The 20973-nt window shown below is 38.0% G+C and overlaps 1 protein-coding gene across 3 annotated transcripts in view; it reads right to left on the bottom strand.

Moving 5' to 3' along the window:
* TNNI3K (TNNI3 interacting kinase) overlaps nucleotides 1–20973 on the bottom strand; it is a 292001-nt gene that overhangs the window by 42515 nt on the left and 228513 nt on the right. For 2 of the 3 annotated variants that reach the window (XM_040470642.1, XM_040470644.1), the window contains 2 exons: nucleotides 14393–14452; nucleotides 11610–11779 (listed from right to left, as the gene is read on the bottom strand). In XM_040470642.1, coding sequence (XP_040326576.1) covers nucleotides 11610–11779; nucleotides 14393–14452 — 230 coding nt within the window. The remainder of the gene's footprint in view (nucleotides 1–11609; nucleotides 11780–14392; nucleotides 14453–20973) is intronic. The other variant, XM_040470643.1, reaches the window with a different exon arrangement.

Genomic DNA, 20973 nt, shown 5'->3' with positions numbered 1-20973 from the left:
GATCACGACCCGGGCCGAAGTTGGACACTTAACCAACTGAGCCACCCAGGTGGCTAAACCAACAATCTTTAATAAGAGTTCTGAAATCAAAGATGATATCTTTCTATTATTCCTTACATTTATAAATCTTAAAATTATTCCAATTTAGGATTGGCTAGAGGATTGTGTTTATGAGTGAGAAAGTGTGGTGTTTCATTTCCAGGTTAAGAAACTCTTGAAACCCTCATTGTTAGATAGGCTATTTGTTGCCCCAAAATGTCAGCTAAAAGATTCCTTAAAAAAATTACAGTGAATGCAACTGACTCCTGTACTAGAGAATATATAATGAAGAAATGAAAAAAAAAAAAAAAAAGGTCTAGTTTTGCAATGTATATAATGCAATAAAGGAATCACAGTAAAGTGGAGTTATCCTCAAAACTGGCCCCATGGTGTCTAGAAGGAAAGAGTTTGTCTTTTTTAATGTTCTGATTGGTTTTTGTGCCTTTGAAATGTGGCCAAGGAGTCAGGCTCGTTTTCAGAAATCTGATTAAAGAAAATAGAGAGGGCAGGGTTAGGCCATGGCATGCTGGTGGATGAGGCAGCAGATGTGGACTTTGCTGTGTTCATGTTAGGCTATATCAGTGCAGACAGCTGATTATAAAGGTCTGTTATGAGCAGGCATAGGCCAAGGTAAAGTGGCTAGTATCAGAGGTAGTGGGAGTGAGAAGGGACAATTTCCCTCCATCACACGTTGTACTGGCTGTAGACTGAGAGTGCTCTATGTTCCATTAGAGCTGGCAGAACTTTAGAGGTAGGTAGCTTGCTGCTGCTGACTCTGAAAGCTCAAATGAGAGGATACAAGCTTCTGCTTCTTACGGATGGTTCAGACATGTTGGTCAGGCTTAGTATCCAGAGATAGCATGGTGTAATGGAAACCCGACAGCAGGCCCAGGTTCAGCAATTAACTACCATTTTCCCACTATCTAGTTTCATACTAAATCCGTAAACCATTTGAGTCTCAGGTTGTTTTACCCAAAAAATGGAAACCATGAGGCCTATTTATAAGACTGTTGTGAGGATTAAATGGCGTTAATGTTTGTGAAGACCTATCATGATCATTCATTCATTCATTCTACAAAGGGGTATTTAGCATCTACCATATGCCAGACACTGTTCTAAGTATTGGAGAGACAGCATCAAAAAGAAGAGAAGTTCATGCTCTCATGATATTTACAGTTAATGTAGATACCAATGAAAAAGTAAATGACTGGCCAAAATTTTCCAGGTCAATGTAAGGGTTACGAAGATACTGATTCCTGTTGATCTAAAGCTTGAATTTTGTTGAACCACATGGGGGGAAAACACAGCCTGGGCTCAAGCAAGGTGGGAGATCAAATAAGAAACACTGGTATAAAGCTAAAATCCTCAAAGGACAACCCCAGGGTGAACCAGAAAAGGTAAACTCCACCCTGCATAAAGAGAGCAGAGGATATGTGTCCTATTTCATCTTTGGCTCCGGGTAAAATGAAAAAAAAAAAAATTAAAAATGAAACATTTACCTTAAGAAGTCCCATCCACGGTCCACAAAGACCCAAGTTTTAAAATAGAAATAGTACTACATGTGTTTTATGTAAAACTATAAGTTGAAGTTTTAAAGTGGTTCTGTGGGGTTAGTGTACCTATATGATTAGCAAGAAGAAACACAAAGCATCTGTGATGTCGTGTACACGAAATAAGTGCCAAAAAAATTTCCAGAGATAAAGTTCCAAGGAAGATGAGCTCACAGTAGAAACACAAAGGTCTAAATATGTGATGAAACCAGGAACAAGAATTAGCAAAAACAACAAACTACATAATTAGACTATAAAGATGGTAGAGATTAGAGATGGGAAATATCAGACATTCTGATATAGAATATAAAGTAAATGTGTTTGAAGAAAGAAAATAATCAATTAAAAGAATGTAGATGAAACATGAGACTTTCAAAATTGTCACACACACACACACAATTTCTAGATATGGAGTAGAAATTAGAAATCAATTGAAATAGAAGTGCAATGAATAGAACAACATGTTAGATCTAGTTACCGAGAGACTATGTGAACTGGAAGATAGATTTGAAGAAATTACCAGAAGGCATCAAAGAAAAAGTAAATGGTGGGAAATATATGTAAAGAGGTTGGGGAATGTGGAAAATAGAGTGAGAATATCTAAAAAACTTCTAGAGTTGCAGAAAGTTAAAATGAAGATAGGGTACAAAAAATAGTAGAAGAGACAGTGGTGAGGAATTATCCAGAATGTATAAAAAGATGCCAGTTCTCAGATTCTGGACACCCAACAAATTCAAAGCAAGATAAATAAATTAAATCTATTACTATACACAACATAGTTAAACTGTAGGATACCAAAGACACAGAGAAGTTCTAACAGCAGTTGTAAAGGATAGATTGAAAATAAAAGAAAGAATTAGATCCACAGATGAAAGTTTACCAGCAGCAAGGAAAGTTAGAAACATGTTGAATGCATCTTGAAGGTATAGGGGAAGAGTAATTAAACACCTCAAATCCCATATTCACTAAAGTATCTTTCAAGAAAGAGGGAAAATAAGGGTGTTTTCATATGATCACTTCTAACAGAGTCATGTTAAAGGAATTTTTAAAGATGTATTTGAGGAAAAGGAAAATGATGTAGAAGGAAGATGTGAAATGTAAGCACAATTAATAATGAAACAGTAAATATGGGTAAGTCAAAATGAACCATAGTTGGATAAAACAATAAAATAATACCTAAGATGTAGAATTAAAAAAAAAAAATCATGATGGGGGCACCTGGGTGTCTCAGTCAGTTAGGCATCCAACTTGGGCTCAGGTCATGATCTCGCCGTTCATGAGTTTGAGCCCCACATTGGGCTCTATGCTAACAGCTCAGAACCTGGAGCCTGCTTTGGAATCTGTGACTCCCTCTCTCTCTGCCCCTCCCCCACTCACCCTCATCTCTTGTGTCTCTCAATAAATAAATAAATAAATATTAAATTTTTTTTTTAATTTTAAAAAATCATGATGAAATGAAAACAATGGACATAAATATAAGATAATTCAGGAGGGAATGATTTGCAACTAAAATGCTCTAAAACCTTTTGTTTGGGAGATCTTTTATTTTAATAACATATATTAAATTTATAGAACTTGTTAAGTATGTTAAAGTTCTAGGGTGCCCACCAAGAATCGAAAAACAGAGTGCATATTCAAAGAATCCAAAGAAAAACAAACAAACAAACAAAAACAGGATAGGGTGAGAAAAAAGAAAAATTAGAGAGAATAAAATAATATGTTAGCAACGAATTCCAATTATTTCAGCAATCAATGAATGTAACAATCAATATGACAAAAAGTATATAAGAACCTTACAGAGAAGATTATAAAATCTAACTACAAGATCTTAAAGAGCATTTAAATAAATGCAAAAATGCACCAAGTTCATGGGAAGGGAGACCCAATATCATAAAGATGTCAGATCTTCCAATATTGATCTACAGTTTTAAAATGTCTATAATCTTGGGTGCCTGGCTGGCCCAGTCAGAAAAGCATGAGATTCTTGATCTCAGGGTTGTGAGTTTGAGCTCCTATTGGGTGTAGAGATTACTAAAAGAAAATAAATAAACTTGAAAAAATATAATCAAAATCTTATTTTTTGTGTGTGGAAAATGCAAGCTGATTATAAAATTTATATGGAAGAGTAAAAATCCACGAATAATCAAGAATAGCCAAGATGAGACATGCTCTACCAGATATCGAGACTTTTTTTTTTTTAATTTTTTTTTTCAACATTTATTTATTATTTTTGGGACAGAGAGAGACAGAGCATGAACGGGGGAGGGGCAGAGAGAGAGGGAGACACAGAATCGGAAACAGGCTCCAGGCTCTGAGCCATCAGCCCAGAGCCTGACGCGGGGCTCGAACTCACGGACCGCGAGATCGTGACCTGGCTGAAGTCGGACGCTTAACCGACTGCGCCACCCAGGCGCCCCGAGACTTTAAAAATGTTACTGTAATTAAAATTGTGAATTGTTGACATAGGGATAAACAAATATTCTAATAGGACAGAATATAAAAGCTGAAAAGAGATCTATCTAAATGTAGATCCTTGATGAATAAAAGAACTACTATTACAGATCAGTTGGGGAAGGGATGCTTATTTTTTTCTTCTTTTTAGGAAAGAAGGAAAGAAAGTTTATAATCATTATTTCATGTTTGTTCATCCTGTTCTCTTTATACCTGGACAACATCTCCATCTTCAGTGAGACCTCTCCTAAATACCTTAACTCATAGCAATCTCTCTCTTTTTCAACGTTTATTTATTTTTGGGACAGAGAGAGACAGAGCATGAACGGGGGAGGGGCAGAGAGAGAGGGAGACACAGAATCAGAAACAGGCTCCAGGCTCTGAGCCATCAGACCAGAGCCTGACGTGGGGCTCGAACTCACGGACCGCGAGATCGTGACCTGGCTGAAGTCGGACGCTTAACCGACTGCGCCACCCAGGCGCCCCTACAAACACAGTGGGAATGAATGGATCAGTCACTTCTCTCCTCACAGAGTTCAGATACCTCCATTCTATCCTTTTGTTCATTAAAAAATGTGGGTAGACATTTAATACTCTAATGGTGTCAGAGTGGTATAGAAAGAGGTCTGAATGATTTGGCGGTTCATTATTTTTGGATAAGAACATATTTGAACTTGATAGGAATGTAGAGGCCAAAAACTCTGAATGGTAGAGTTTTACTCACTTAAAATGCAGAAATACAAAGCATGGCATTCATAGCCCAACTAATGATTCCTCTAATTTATTATAAATAAACATATTTAGTATTCACCATCCAGTTAAATTATAAAAGAGATATTATAGGCATCTGAATAAAAACAAAAGAGAAGACAATTTTTGTCCTAGAAGTGTTTATGGGTTAATGGAGAATAAAAAAATAAATAATTATGAGACAAAATCATGTAAGTGCATGAAGTGGCACAAAATTCTGTGACCCATAGTAAGGCATGGGTGACGATGGGGTAGCCCCAGAAAAGCCTCCCTTATGATCTAGTGATTAAACTGATTGAGATATTACTGATGGCTTATTAATACTTTGACAAGATTGGGGGGTGTCAAGGTTAAAAAATACAGGGTATGGGGATAGGTTAACAATAGGTTCAACACAGGGTATGTATGGGACATAGTAGAACTCCTAGTTTGTCTAACAGTGTGCATTACTGGGGATGTTATTGCTATTTTATACAGGATAATTTTTTTTAAGTTTATTTATTTTGAGAGAGAGAGAGAGAGAGAGAGAGAGAGAGAGAGAGAGAGAGAGAATCCCAAGCAGGCTCTATGCTGTCAATGTAGGGCCTGATGCAGGGCTTGATCCCACAAACCACAAGATTCTCACCTGAGCTGAAACCAAGAGTGAGACACTTAACCAACTGAGTTACCCAGGTACCCCTGTACAGAATAATTCTTTATTTTGTGGAATTGTCCAAAACATTGTAGGAAGTTCAATACTCTGGCCTTAGCCAAACTAAACACTGGTTGCACCTCCTTTAGTCACTGGGACTACCAAAAAGTGCCTCACACAGATCCCAAACTCCTAGCATGCATTTGAGAAGAGAAGTGACCGTATCACTCTCTGCCTAGAATCATTGGAACATATGATACTCAGCAGGAGGTGTAACTGGAAAACGTACCATTGATCATTTTGGATTCCGGGATGACATAATTTCACTTAATTTTAGAGGTAATGGAGAATTATTGGTGGTTTCAAAGTAGAGTAATGATGTAACAGGAGTTCTACAGAAGGAAAGGTCATGCTGGCAGTAGAGTGTTAAGTGGATCAAGGCCAGAAGAAAGCCGGAAGGGGAGAGAAGTTAAAGACAAAGGAAGCAGAATGGTCATATGAGACATAAGGACTGGGGGTTAACTGTGTGTGAGTCTGTGTATGTGTGAGAGTTGGAGCTGAGGGTTAATATGACATCACAAGAAAACTCATGAAGACGAGAGAAGCAAGGTAGGAGGAGCTGAAAGTGCTCATGAGCAGTATTGAGATTGCTGATTGTGGTGAGCTGGTGAGAGAAATAAATTGGGGATGAAATGGGGATGAAGAATGGAAGAGCACATTCGAAGAGCCTGAGGGAAGGTTCAGTACAAAGATGCATGTAGGAGAGGTGATAGATTAAAAAGAGTGTTGACCTTTGCTGATAAGAAGGAGACGCTATTGCTTGTACTTGATAAACATTCTGCTCCATAACAGCAAATAGCCACACTCTTCTCACTGCTCTCCTTTTTTATTTTTTCATTCCTCCCAGGAACATCAGTTTCAGGGTGCTATCATCTTACACAATTGCTGCATTCTGGAAAAACTATGTGTAAATTAAAATTTTATAACTTACATTCAACTTTTATAAGTCAAATTGCATTCCAAGTGCACTCGGCAAGCTTTCTATTTAAAGGAACCTTTTGATGGACCCTTTCGTAATGTGAAAAATTAATTCCAAATGTATCTGTTTTACAGTTGCAGTCCCTGGATCTCTGGTTTTCTTCTCCTGGACAGCTAACTAGGTCGTGGCGTTCTATTCTCAGAGCCCAGCCCCACACAAACACTAATTGGTTTTCGCATCTGAAAGGTTGTGTATCACTTTGTCATTTCTAAATTTACATGATGTAATCCATGTACAAGATGGGAGAGATTTCATACCCAGTGGGAGGAGCAAGTGCCACATGCTTAGTTTTCCAAATATATCTAGAGACACAAAATATTTTAAAAGAGGCAGTACTTCAGAAGCGCCTTCCGCAATCTCAGATTTCAGCAATTTGTGGTTTCAGTAGGAACTGGCAAATCCCTATAACCTGTGGAAAAAATATCTGACTATTTTCCACCTTGACATTTATTTTAGGAAGAACAACAATAATCATTAAAAACAAATATGCAAAGGAACAACAACCAAAGCCATCACCAGATCATGCATCATAAAAGTACAGGCTATGAACTTCATAACCAAAAACTGAAAAATAAATGCACCATTTTAAAGGCACTGTTGAGGGCTGTGAGACCCAGAATTGGAAGCATACATTAGTTAGGACTACACCATTCTCTTAAAAGCATGATGCCAGGCTAAAAATTCCACCTGTGTGATTCTAACGAGTTAGGATGCCTCTTAGATCAGCAGTCACTAGCACACAGCAAGGATTTCTGGGAGAGGCCACACAGGTAGTCAACCGTCAAAACGATATCCTTTGGTTACAGCTGCTGGGTCACCTCTGCTCTCACTTGCCTCTCCTTGTTTATCCCCTTGGTTGTATCCCCTTCCCCTGGAGTGACTGACAGGTTAGCACTGTAGCATTCTCTTCTAGCGTGCTTTTCATACTCAGAGATATATATTAGAATCATCTGGGAGATGTTACAAGCTTCTGACGTCTGGGTGCCACCCCCATGTGTTTTGGTTTAATTAGTCCTGGGCATTGGTACTTGTAAAAGTTCCCCGGGTGATTCTAACGTGCAGCCAGAGTGGAGAGCCACTGTCTTGCAGGCTGTTAAACTCGTGGCCCTGCTGGGCTTACTCCATCAGTTCCTGTATCCTCAGGCTCTTTGACTTTAAGAACCTATTGATCTCTGGTCTCACTTGCTCTGTCTTTCATATATAAAAGCTGAAAAGGCAGGCTTAGGAGAAGTAGCTGAATTCTTTCCCTGACCGACTTCCAGAAGAAACTGGAAGAAGTCCAACAAATATGAGTATTGGCAAAATATATCAAGCTTCTGAAAAGTGCCAACTCCTGTGCCAGAGAAATTCAGTAAGCATAGAAGAGACTTAGGTGAGAATTCTAGCTCTGCCTCCATAAACTCAGGAAAGTGACTTATCCTTTCTAAGCCTCAGTTTCCTCATCTGTAAAATTGGAATACCTACTTCCTAAGGTTTACTGAGATGACAACTCAGTGTCTAAAATAGCATCCAGCATGCAGCATGCACTCAATAGTGATAGGTATATAAATGGAAAGCACAGAGAAATTTAAGCTTTTTCATTGATTATGTTTAAAATTAATAACAATTATAACTTGTTGAGCCAATGTATCCAAATCTTTATCTATGAAACAAATATTTACTATGTATCGACTTTATGCCAACCATACTGCTGGATACTAGGGGTAGAGTTATGAATAAAACAGACATGATTCCTATTTTAGTGAATCTGACAGCTTAGCTAAATGCTTCACCTATTTCTGTAGTTGATTTCAAGCAGTCCAGAGACTGAACTTGCTGGAGGGATAGTACAGCTAACACACTGACATTCAATGCACCCTCACAGCAAACACTCAGGATGTACTACATTGTTAAGAGAAACCTGAACCAAGTAGAGAGCCAAAGATTTAGCAGAATTCTGCAACAGTTGTGAAGGGCCAGAAAGGTAGAAGAAATCTTATGAGACTATCAAAAGGAACATCTCAAAAAACCTGACAGGTTTTTCCCACCCCATTTGAGCAGTTTTATTAGCAGTGGTATATTTCTCGGGGTTCTTGAAGGCCAGAGAAGTTGTATTCCCTCCACCCCCAACTCACCCGATTGGGAGCACACCTGTGCCTCCCGTGCTGTGTAGCTGTCTCTGTATTGTAAATTGTGTGACTTACCTACGTTCCTGGAACTTATATTTTTTGCTTGGGTCTACTGACATCTTTTAATCAATCACTCACTCCTGTGACAATACTGCCTCTCTCAATAACAATCCTAACAACTGGTGTTATTATCTCTATTTTATGTATAAGACTTAAGAAACGTGCCTAAGGTCATTGGGCTGGTAAATAGCAAAGCTGAGAGTGAACCTCAGTCTGTATGACTCCACAACTTATCCTCTTAACCTCTGCCTCAGAGTAGACATACTTCAGGTGACTGTGCTTTGGAAATATCAAAATCTGACCATTCAGAGAATTCATTTTAAAACCACAAGTAAAGAGTAGGAAGACCAAATGGAACTAGAAGACAATGCTGTGACTGAGCCTAATCTAATCTTGGCCTATGGGCCCTTTATGAAATTATATAAGAGACTGGAATCTAATAAAGAATTGTGTCCAGTTTGCCTGGTTATCAATCAACCTGCTGATACTTAATTTTATGACATTCTGTAGATTAAAGGCTTCATGATTCAGATTCCCATCTCTTCATAGCTGTAGCTGCCACTCTTTTTTAGACCTAGAGTATAATAACTACAGCTAAAAAAGCAACATGAGCAATTTGTGTATGGTATAAGATCCTTGATAACTCCAGATAATCCTTCTCCATCTTCAGGGTAAAATTTCTTACTCTGATGATGGAGAGTGTGAGTGAGTGTGTAGGCATTTATATGTGTGCCTGAGTATACATGTAGAGCAGCTCATGTGTAAATGTTCAGGAGCTCATGCAGAAGAACAGATATTTTAAGCCATTTTTTTTTTTCAGATTTCCATAGGTTGCAGTATATATGCAGTAGGGTATCCATTCAGCTTACAAGTAAATGCCTTTTCTGTTTCCCATCCAGAACAGGGGTTCCCGGCAGCCATGCTTATATTTATGAAATATGACCCCACTGCCACTCCAATCATGTTGCTTATACCAGCAGGGGCCATTTGATCCAAAAAAGGCCAATCACATTCTCTCTCTCATGGCAGACTCCACTTATTCTTAATTCATTATGGTTTCTGTGTCTATGCCTTTTGTCATGTGACTTTTCAGTTCTTTCTATTAGAGGCTGTGTATATATATTTTCTCTTCCTATTGGATGTTGGACTCAGCTATGTGACTTGCCCCTAGAGCTGGCCCATAGAATGCCATAGGATGCAACTTGAACATAGGCTTTAAGTGAGCATGTGAAGCTGGGTCTGTCTTCTTGAATTCCTAGCCTTTGTCCATGAGAAGAACATGTCTCAGGTAGCTGCTGGTCTGAGGACAGAGAAAGACATGTGGAATAGCCCTGGATAAAATCTGTGCTCAGAGTCAAGCCCACCAATAAGCAGTTCACAGGCACATGAGCAAGAAATAAAAGCTTATGATCAAATATTGTTGAATTTTGGTATGCATTTTATAAAGAATTATTATGGCACTACATAACTAATATATCTCTTCTTGAAGCTTTACAATTAAGCTGAGAGACAAAAAGATCTCCTATTGAGAGGAACAGGGGCATGTAAATGGCAGAGCTTGCTATGGAAGAATGTTGAACTTTTTTTCCCTCTTTTTCTGACTTGCTCCTTTAGTTAAGTTTCCCTCTCTCTCTCTCTCTCTCTCTCTCTCTCTCTCTCTCTCTCTCTTTTAAGGTAAAGTTCATATAAATGCAATTAACCATGTTAAGGTAAACAATTTGGTGACATTTAGTGCATTCACAGTGTTTTACAATGACCTCTATCTAGTTCCAAAATATTTTCATCACCCCAAAACAAAACCCTGTGCTCATTAAGCCTTTATTCCTAATTTCCCATCCCCACCCCAGCCTCTGGCAACTACCAATCTGATCTTTTCTTTTTTTTATAATGGGTTTACATATTACCTATTATGGATTGAGTTGTGTCACCCTCCCACCTAATTCGTATGTTGAAGCACTAACCCCTTATGTGAGGATACTGGAGATGGGGCCTTTAAGGAGGTGATTAAGTTTAAATGAGGTCAGAAGAGTGATGTCCTGATCCTACAGGACTGGTGCCCTTATAAAAAGGTGAAAATTGCAGAGCTCTCTTTGCCATGTGAGAGCACAGTGAGAAGAAGGCCATCTGTGAGCAGGGAAGATGAGCATCTGTAATTCCCACTGGAGTCTGACCATGTTGGCACCCTAATCTCAGACTTTCAGTCTCCCCTGGTGAAAAAGTAAATTTCTCTTATTTAAACCATCCAGTCTGTGGTATCTTGTTATGGCAGCCTGAATTGACTCACACACTTATTCTGAATATTCATATACATAGGATCATATAACATGTGGTCTTTGTGCTTGGTGTCTTTCCAATGAAGGCAAGTTTTCAAGGTTCATCCATGTTGTAGCATGACTGAAGAACATCTTATTGTGTGCGTACCACGTTTTGTTTATCTGCTCATCTGTTAATGGATATTTGGATTGTTTCCACCTTTTGGCTATTGTGAATAGGACTGCTCTAAACATTTGAGTACAAGTATTTGTTGGAGTACTTGTTTTCAATTCTTTAGGGTATATACCTAGGAGTGGAATTGCTGGGTCATAGAGTAATCCTCAGTGTGCTGAACCTTTGGTGCTCAGATCCTAAAGCTGTTTCTTGGTTGCCACACAAGGAATTCTTCCTTGGATTCCATAAGATAACCACAAAATACTTTCAATAAATTCCCTTTGTTGCTGTAGCTACACAATTCTTACTTAAGCTAGAGTTAACTGCTGTTACTTGAAATTTAGAATTACTAAAGTAACAAATAACAGAATTCCTATTTTTTGGTCCCATAATATTAATATAATATTATAAGAAAAATGGGCTAAATCCTCTTACTTCAAAGTTCGGCATGGGGTGGTAAACCCCCCATTGATACTAACCACATCAGATAACTATCTTGATGAGATTCTGGAATTCATCTGGACTGTGAGATTGTTGCTTAGATTGCTACTCACCTTTGGGACCAGGCAGCATAGGACCTTGCATTTAGAGCATATTCCAACTCAAAACGACTTCGTAAAGCTGCCACATGGCTCCGGCCAGGCCCTCCACGGCTCACCAGGCAGTCAGAAGAAGAGGAAGGTGACAGAGACCCACTGCTGTTACTTGATGCGGGAGACATCAGCTGAGTGAAGAAGGGGTAGTTTCAATCCTTTAATAAAACCAACAGGCTTAGGGCAAAGAATAGAATATAGATTTATTTTAGCTTTCTATTCTAGGATTTCTCATTTTTAATTTCTGTTCATCTCAGCTTGCTTCTGGCTTTTCCTATCGGCCTCTGATGGCAACACATGGCTCACTTAATTTACTTTTTTGACCCAGTTCTATGCTGAGAGCTGGCCCTTTAAACTTATACTCATCTTTCAGAAAACATGGTAGGCTCAAATCAGATTCATAAAATAGATATTTAAAGGGTGATTATTTAATGGCTAAAAGATTACATTTTTCACAATGGTGATAAGATTCATGGCAGAGTTCCTTTAAGTTGTAGCTTAAAATTATCCCCTTTATATGAAATTATTTCCTTTACATAAAATGAATTTATACACTTTTCCAAGAATACATCCATTTTATAAAATGAAGGATGCTTTAATGTCTGGCAAGCATGAGTACTAAAGAGAGTCTTTGGGAGAGAATTTTTAAAAATAGTTACAAATAGTTAAATGTAGCTAGAAAATAGAAGAGTATTGAGGGAAGAAAATGAGAAGGAGTAGAGAAAAAATAGGAGAGTAGTTTTCTTGAATTTCTGACGACCTTGCTGTTTATGCACTTTACCTAACCCAACTGAGAACATTAGTGCTTTGACATTATAATTTCCTAAGACATGTAGACTGTAGGTTTGGGTTTAAAAATATAATATATGTAAATTCTAGGCTCTTCACAGTAGCCAAGGCATTTCTAAGTAAAGCTCTGAGAATCATGTGATGTCAGTGTTGAAATGAACCTTCAAACTCTTCAATGATTGAATCTTTTCCGTGCCTCTTTTCCAAGTTAGCTATGTAAGCTGATGGGGAGCTTCCAGTGATGGGGAACTCACTGCCTCCAGATCTGTTCATTTATCTTAGGACAGATCTGACAATTAGAAAGAAAGTTCTTTCTCATTAAAACAAAACAAAACAAAACAAAACAAAAACCTTAATTACCCTTCATTTCTATCTGTTGGCCCATAGAGAACAAGGCCAATCCCTTTGCATGTGATCATTTTTCAGATGTTTACAAAACAGCTCTTGGACTCATCCTGATTTTCTCTTCTCTGGGACAAACACCCTTGGTTCCTCTAATTGGTTCTTACATACATGACTTCAATCCATTCATCATTCTGATATCTCTCCCCTAAAGTTTGTGTTCCAGTTATAATTATCCTTTTAAAAGGACAAAACTGGGTACTATTTTGTTTGGCTATCTCAGAAGAGAGAGGAATAATCCCATCCTTATTCTGTAGCAAGACAGCTACTTCACATTCTAACTCCCACAGAGTTTGTTATCCATTGACATTCATGATGCTCCTAAACCATATCTCCACCATTTGATATTCTTACTGTTGTTTCTTTGACCCTGGTGTGTGATGTTATACTGATTCTTGTTAGACATGTCCCATCATTTTATCTTCTGAGATATGGAATTCCACAAACCAAGCCCCTGAAAGCTGATTTGGGTCCATTATTTAGTACAACCCAGTCCAGCAAGTTCTCTTGCGTATAGTTATTCATCTTCTCTATGAGGGGAGATTGTGCTAAGAGGCTTGGTCAGTATAAGAAGACAAACTAGTTTAGGAAGTCCTACCATTGTCTCTTGTTTCTGGAATCCACTCTTTCATTCCTTACTTATTTTCAAATCCTATCTTCTGACCAGGTGTATAGAAAATTAAGGCAATTAGAGAGAAAATTAAAGCAAACAGCTCCTTGATATTAAGGGAAGAAAATTCCATTAGCCTGATTACCAACATATATCACTTTATGCAACATATGTGTGGTATAAAAGCAATGCATCCCAATTAATTTATGCACTAATTTTAGTGATAATTTTCCCTTTCTTATTGAGCATAAATACACAGTGGCTTAAAATTTAATTTATGTTTCACTGTATATAGGAGCTTTTGTATAGAAAAAAAGTTGATTTAAACAATTAACTTCTAACGTATTGCATGCACTTGCAAGCAAGCAGGGGAGGAGGACAGGGAGAGGGAGAGAGAATCCCAAACAGGCTCTATTGATCTCACAAACCATGAGATCAGGACATAAGCTGCATCAAGAGTCAGATGCTTAAGGGACTGAGCCCCCCAGGGGTCACTACTGTATTTTCAAGTTTTTACATATTAATTTTAAAGCTGGGCATACCTGTGTCCATTTGCCTGACTGATTATTTGTTGGAAAGGCCTAGATTCATGCTGGATTTGTTTTTATCCGCAGTCGGTTAAGCGTCTGACTTCAGCCAGGTCACGATCTCGCGGTCCGGGAGTTCGAGCCCCGCGTCAGGCTCTGGGCTGATGGCTCAGAGCCTGGAGCCTGTTTCCGATTCTGTGTCTCCCTCTCTCTCTGCCCCTCCCCCGTTCATGCTCTGTCTCTCTCTGTCCCAAAAATAAATAAACGTTGAAAAAAAAATTTAAAAAAAAATATGAATGAAGTTATAGACCTCCATACCTACTATCTTTCTAGAAGCACCATCTTACTTATTCCCCAACACCCTTGGATACTCAAGACTTTTTTTATGGACATATTTCAGAAGCTAAAGTTCTTACCTCAATGTTGCAGAGACACTCTTCTAACTTGGTAACAACTTCAGAAAATTCGGGTCTTCCCTGTAAATAAAGAAAAGACTTTTTTCCCCCAAAGAATAAAAGGGAGGCAACTCTCTTTGGATTTTAAAATTGGGTATTTGCATTTGTAAAGAATGAGATTAACAATAAAGTATATTTTTATTTAAAATACACTTGTATTGAAGTGTTAATTGAATGTTCATTTGCTGTTCAGGGAGGGATGTTGAGTCTCCTTCTGATAAGAGTTTTAAGTCAGAATTTGCAACTACATTCAGATAATGAAATAGTGGAAAAGCTTTAATTAGCTTTGCATGCTTTTAAATGGCAGGTTTTCCTCTTCAAAATGAAAGAATAAAAGTGAATACTAAAAACTGTTAACTATCTCAGTGCCTTATAATATACTGTACAATGTGTCTGTAGGAAAAGAACGACTAAAGCAAATTTTATAATTAGCTTCATTTTTGAAAAATGCCACCTCAGATTCAAAGCTAAGATCAATAGAAACCTTGTGACTATATCCTATTTTAGGGTTAAGATAAGCTTTTTATATTAAAAAACCTGCCCTTAAAGACATTGTTCCTTATGAACTTCTGTGTCAGATGAGTCTGCTTAAACAAAAATTTACTGTATTCTGATCATATTCCAAACTTTGTTCTAGTTGCTAGGGATACAAAAATGATTATGGATCTATGAAAAAAATTCTGGGAATTTTAGAAAGTGTTGTTCTCTTTGGAAGAAATTATATGCCTCCTTTTGTCAGATCCTAAGGACTATATAACCTATCATTTCTCCTTTATGTAACTTTTACTGCCAGGAGGTGGATAGCCCAATTTAACATTCAGGTGCAGTAACCGACTAATTTAGATTCTTAGTAGAACAATTTCTCCCTTAATATCTAGCCCTCCCCTGAGGACACTACTTCCCCTAGAGCCCACTCAAGTGGAAGCTGTTTTATCTTGCATATTCCTGGTACCTTCTGGTTGGTGGGGGAGGTGATGGGGTGAGTAGAGTTCTGGGTCTTCCTTACTGTTCCTGCAACTTCCGAATGGTTTCTCCTCTAAAAACCACCGGTTCATCAAGCTCTCCCACCAGTCATTCTCCCCCATTCTTTGAAGGCTTTAGTGTTTGGCTTCCTGCCATGCTAACACTACTTAGTGCTTTTAATATCCATGTAGCTCATCATCACAATAGTCTGACCTCTGGGTTCCTTTGTCTCCTCTTCTGCCTTGATCTTACACCCCACCTTCCTGGTAGGTAGTCACATAGCTCCCTAGATAGACCCTGTTACTAACAAGGTCTGCAACCCTTCAGTGTCTCCAATCTGTCAATTTCCATCAGATCACTATCTTGGCTCTATATCTCCTTTCTTTCTAGCTTACTTCTTCTGAAACCCTGACTCCAACAATCTTTACACAAACCATCTTACCACTTTAAGAAACCAACTTTTTATTGTGAACATTTTCAAATATACCCTAAAGTATGAGAGAACAATTCAATAAACCTTCATGTATCTATCACTCAGCCTTAAAAAAACATGTTTTTGCTAATATTTTCTATGTACATACATACATCCATATCTATCTACCTACTTTTCATCTAATCTCCCCTATTTTTTGTTCATCTTACCACCTTTTCACTGTCATTTACTCACCTTGTTTCTTCCTGTGCTTAGCTTAGATTTCACTGGCAATCATAATCACTCTCTTCCATACTACCTCAACTCCCTTGCCTTATCATGCCTTTTATACAGTATTGGGAAAAATCCCAATCTTGACTGAATCCATCCTGACTGGACTTACTTCAAAATCATGTCCCTCTAGGGATGCCTGGGTGGCTCAGTTGGTTAAGTGTACAACTTCAGCTCAGGTCATAATCTCATGGTTTGTGAGTTCAAGCCCCACGTCAGGTTCTCTGCTGTCACTGCAGAGCCTGCTTCGAATCCCGTCACCCCCCGCTTCTCTCTCTGCCCCTCGCCCACACGTGTACACTCTCTCTCTCTCTCTCTCTCTCTCTGTCTCTCTCTCTCTCTTTCTTTCTCAACAATAAAAAAAAAAAATCATTTCACTCTAACCTCAAGTGCACCCTCAGTACTCCCTTGGGAGATTACACATTTTTTAGTTCACTCACTCTTCCACACTCCAGACCTGTCTTGTACCTTCTCCTCTTTCCTCAAATGTCTAATTCCCACTACTACATTGACCACTCACCAATGCCTAAATTCACATAATTTGCCTTCAGTCCCACTTTTATGGATGAATTTTGCCTGATTCTATCTGAGGCCAATTCTTATGCCTGCCTATCTTCAAGGGTATTGCTCTAACAATAATTTTCCCTTCTACTTTCCTTGCATCACCAATGTTTCTTTTATTTAATCCCAACATACTATTAATTCTTCCATCTTAAAAACAAATAAGCAACAAAATAAAACTCTTGACTACACTTCTTCCTCAAGCTAGTACTCCATTTTCTCTATTCGCCAAAATTGCTCAAAAGAATTGCCTAAATTCACAGTCTTTTACTTTATTCCTTCCATGTGATCTCCACCCAAATCACATTTTCTCCTGTAACACTTTGGTAACCCTGCTCTTGTTTAGGATACAAAGACCTGTCTCCACATTGCTAAATTCAAAGGTTAAGTTTCAAAGCTCAGCCTATTTGGCACTGCATTAAATACAGATAATCATTCATTTATGCCTGAAACATTCTTTAATAGGATTTAAGGTCACTACTTCTCACTATTTTTCTCTTCCCTCACTTGCTCTTTCTCAGTCTCCTCTGTTAATTTTGCTTTTCTTCTTTATCTTTAAATTCTGGATTGCACCAGGACTCAGGCTTTGGGTCTCTTCTCATCTATCTTTAGAGTTAATTTGTTGAGGGTTTAATTCTGTCTCATGGTTTTAAAAAACAACTCCCAAATATCTATATCTAGCCCAGTACACTCCCTAGGCTAAATTCACATATGCAATTTCTTATATTTATAGTCTTCCCTGCTTCAGTAAATGGCAACACCATCCTTTCACTTACAGAGGCCAAAAACCATAGACTAATCTCTAATTTCTTTCTTTGTCATACTCTTGCTCCTAATCTACCAGGAAATCACATTCATTCTGCTTTCAAAGGGTATCCAGAAACTGAATGGTCAGATAGCATTTATAGCAGATGGACCCTCCCCCAGACAGCTGTAAACTCTGGACTAAATATAAAAGACAGCTACCTGAAGGCAGAAGAGAGGGAACAAAAGCTGGTAGATTCTGGAGGGGAGTCAATTAGAAAAAAGGAAAGGAATGTAGTAAGTTTTCCGCTTTAAAAATTTTTTTACAACACCTACCCTAAGGGCAGACCTCATTTAAGTCTTAGGGAACAATTAAAATTCTTATGAAAGCCTGCAGGCTTGATTGCTTAAAAAACCAGAAGATAAAATTCAGGGCAATCAAAGTTTTTTTAGCTATGGTTTTATAACAAGTTATCACAAATTTAGTTGGTTTAAAACGATACCTATTTATTACCTTACAGTTTCCATGGGTTAGGAGTTGAGTGCAAAATAACTGGGTCCTTTGCTCAGGGTCTCACCAGACTAAAATCAAGGTGTCAGCTAGCACTGTGATTCTCATCTGAGGCTCAAGACCTCTTCTAAGATCACTGGTTATTGAAGAAATAATTTCAGGGGCTCCTGGGTGGCTCAGTTGGTTGGGCGTCTGACTTCAGTTCAGGTCATGATCTCATGGTTCACAAGTACGAGCCCCGTGTCAGACTCTGCGCTGACAGCTCAGAGCCTGGAGCCTGCTTTGGATTCTGTGTCTCCCTCTCTCTATGCCCCTCCCCTGCTCATGCTTTTCTCTCTCTGTCTCTCAAAGATAAATACATGTTAATTTTTTTTTTTTTATTTTTTTTTTAAGAATTCATTTCCTTGTGGTTGTATGACTCAGGTCGCTGTTTTCTTGCCAATAGTAATTCAGGGATGACTCAGATTCTGAAGAATGCAGTTTCTTGCCACATAGTCCCTATTAAGTCGTTCACAACATGGCCATTTGTTTTCTTCCTGGCCAGCAAGGACATGTTTCTCTTCTTCCTCTGTGACAACTGGAGAAACATTCTCTGCTCTTAAAGGGTTCATCTGATTAGATCAGGCCTACCTAGGATGCTTTTCCTTTTGCCATATGAAGAAACATAATTATAGGAGTAATATTTCATCATATTCATGAGTTCTGCCCATATTTAAGGGGAGGGGATTATCCTTGGCACGTATACCAGAGGGCAGGGATCTTGGTGGCTATCCTAGAATCCTGCTAGAAAATGAGAGGAGATTCTGGAAGAAAAGAGTCTGAGAAAGGGAGCCCCAGGATCTGCATATAAACTCTGTTTAAATCTCTGGCTGACCTCTGAACCACATATGCATGGGGTTGACTAAGCAGCTCAGGTAGGCTTAAAAAAATGAACTGACATTAGGTCTTTTGCCTAATGTAGGACATTGTTACTATTTTCTCAGACTAGAATTATCTAACTCTTATTCTCTGCCTGTAGAAATCCTCTGCCCTCTTCAAGGCCCAACTCACAAGATACATCCTTCGTTAAGTGTTCAAGTGATTCCAAACATTAATTTTGCAACTTTGTTTAGATTTACTTCATTCTTCCTTGTGTTATAACTAGGTATTTATGTGTTTATGTCACTAACTAGAAAGTGCTTTGAGAATAAGCAATGCCTTATTTATTCCTGATTACCTCACATGTTCCATTGCACAGGATAGCTTGTCTGAGCTCAAATTTGTTACATTAAATTGCATCATAATAAAAAATTATCCATAATCTACCTCTATTTTTCATCTAAACCATCATCATCTCTTTCTTGTAGTTGTATAGTTGCCTTGTAACTACTTTTGCTGCTTCTGTTCTTTGCCTATCAAAAGTATTCTCAACATGATAGCCAACCTACAGCTAACATAATACTCAATGGTGAAAAACTCAATGCTTTTCCTCTCAGATCAGGGATAAGACAAGAATGCCACTCTTGCCACTTTTATTCAACCTAGTATTTATTGGGAGTCCTAGCTAGCGTAATTAGGCAAGAAAAAGAAATAAAAGGCATCCAAATTGGAAAGGAAGAAGTAAAACTGTCACTATTTATAGATGGCATGATATTACATGTAGATGGCATGACAGAAAACCCTTGAGACTCCACCAAAAAACTGTTAGAACTGATAAGAAAATCCAGTGACGTTGCAAGATACAAAACCAAATGTACAAAAGTCTGTTACATTTCTATACACTAGTGATGGACTGTCAGAAAGCGAAATTAAGAAAACAAAACCATTTTTACTTATGTTGAAAAGAATAAGACCCTTAGGAATAAATTTGACTAAGGAGGTGAAAGATCTGTACACTGAAAACTATAAGATGTTGATGAAAGAGATTGAAAAATACACAAATAAATGGAAAGATATTCTGTGCTCATGGATTGGACAAATTCATACTGTTAACATGTCCATACTACCTAAAGCAATCTATGGATTCAGTGCAATCCTTACCAAAATTCCAAAGGCATATTTCCATGAAAATGGAACAAATGATCCTAAAATTTGTATGAAACCACAAAACACTCCAAATAGCCAACACAATCATGAAAAAGCTGGAGGCTTCATGCTGCCTGATTTCAAACTATATTACAAAGCTAGAGTAACCAACACAGTAGCCAAAATAATCATTTAAAAATGTACTACAGATCAAGTAATATCACTCATAAAAGACTCCAATTACATTCATCTGATCTGGATAAAAACCTAAACCCTTACATTCATCTGTAAGGCACACATAGCCTGCCCTTAGACTGCCTGACCTTCCCTTCCTACTGTGTTCTTGGTCACGCTGACCTCCTCAGGCCAAGCACACCAGGCTCCCATGGATTTTTGCTTTTAGTATTCTCTCTATTCTCTCTACCAGAACTGACCAGTGCCTTCACCTCCTCCAGGTCTTTGTTCAAACGCTACTTTATCAGAGTTTTCCCTTGTTCACCATATTTAGAACCCCCAAGCCAGTGCTATCTGCTCCCTTTTTCGCTTGATTTATTTCATAGCTCTTATTACCAGACGACTTGATACCCATTTTCATATTTCTTTATTTGTCGTTTATATCTCTTATGGAATGTCTGCCCCATGAGGGCAGGGATTTACTGTTGTCACTACATTATTCCCACTGATGTTAGCAGTGTCCAGACTACAGAAGGCATTCAATATATATTGTTGAACGAATGACAGAATTAATGATTTTATGTTTTATTTACATTTTATTTAATTCACAAACTATGTTATCATATAGAAAGTTTTTTATTATAAAATGTGTTTCATATTCTCCCCCTCCCCAAATCAGTCAGAGAACACATTATAAATAAATAGGCTTTGGGGAATATTATATCCAAATTATGTTAACATTTCATTGGAGGGCTGAAAGAGCATAAAAATAATGGTAGAATTTGACATTTATTAAATAGGGCATTCTATTGAATTTTTACAATATGCTCTATAATGTAAACATTTGTTATTATTTCTATTTCAAACATGAAAAGGCATAAA

Source organism: Herpailurus yagouaroundi, unplaced genomic scaffold (genome assembly GCF_014898765.1).
Source record: "Herpailurus yagouaroundi ecotype Mexico unplaced genomic scaffold, PumYag 77, whole genome shotgun sequence".
Taxonomy (NCBI): domain Eukaryota; kingdom Metazoa; phylum Chordata; class Mammalia; order Carnivora; family Felidae; genus Herpailurus; species Herpailurus yagouaroundi.
This window is presented reverse-complemented; position numbering and strand designations above follow the sequence as displayed.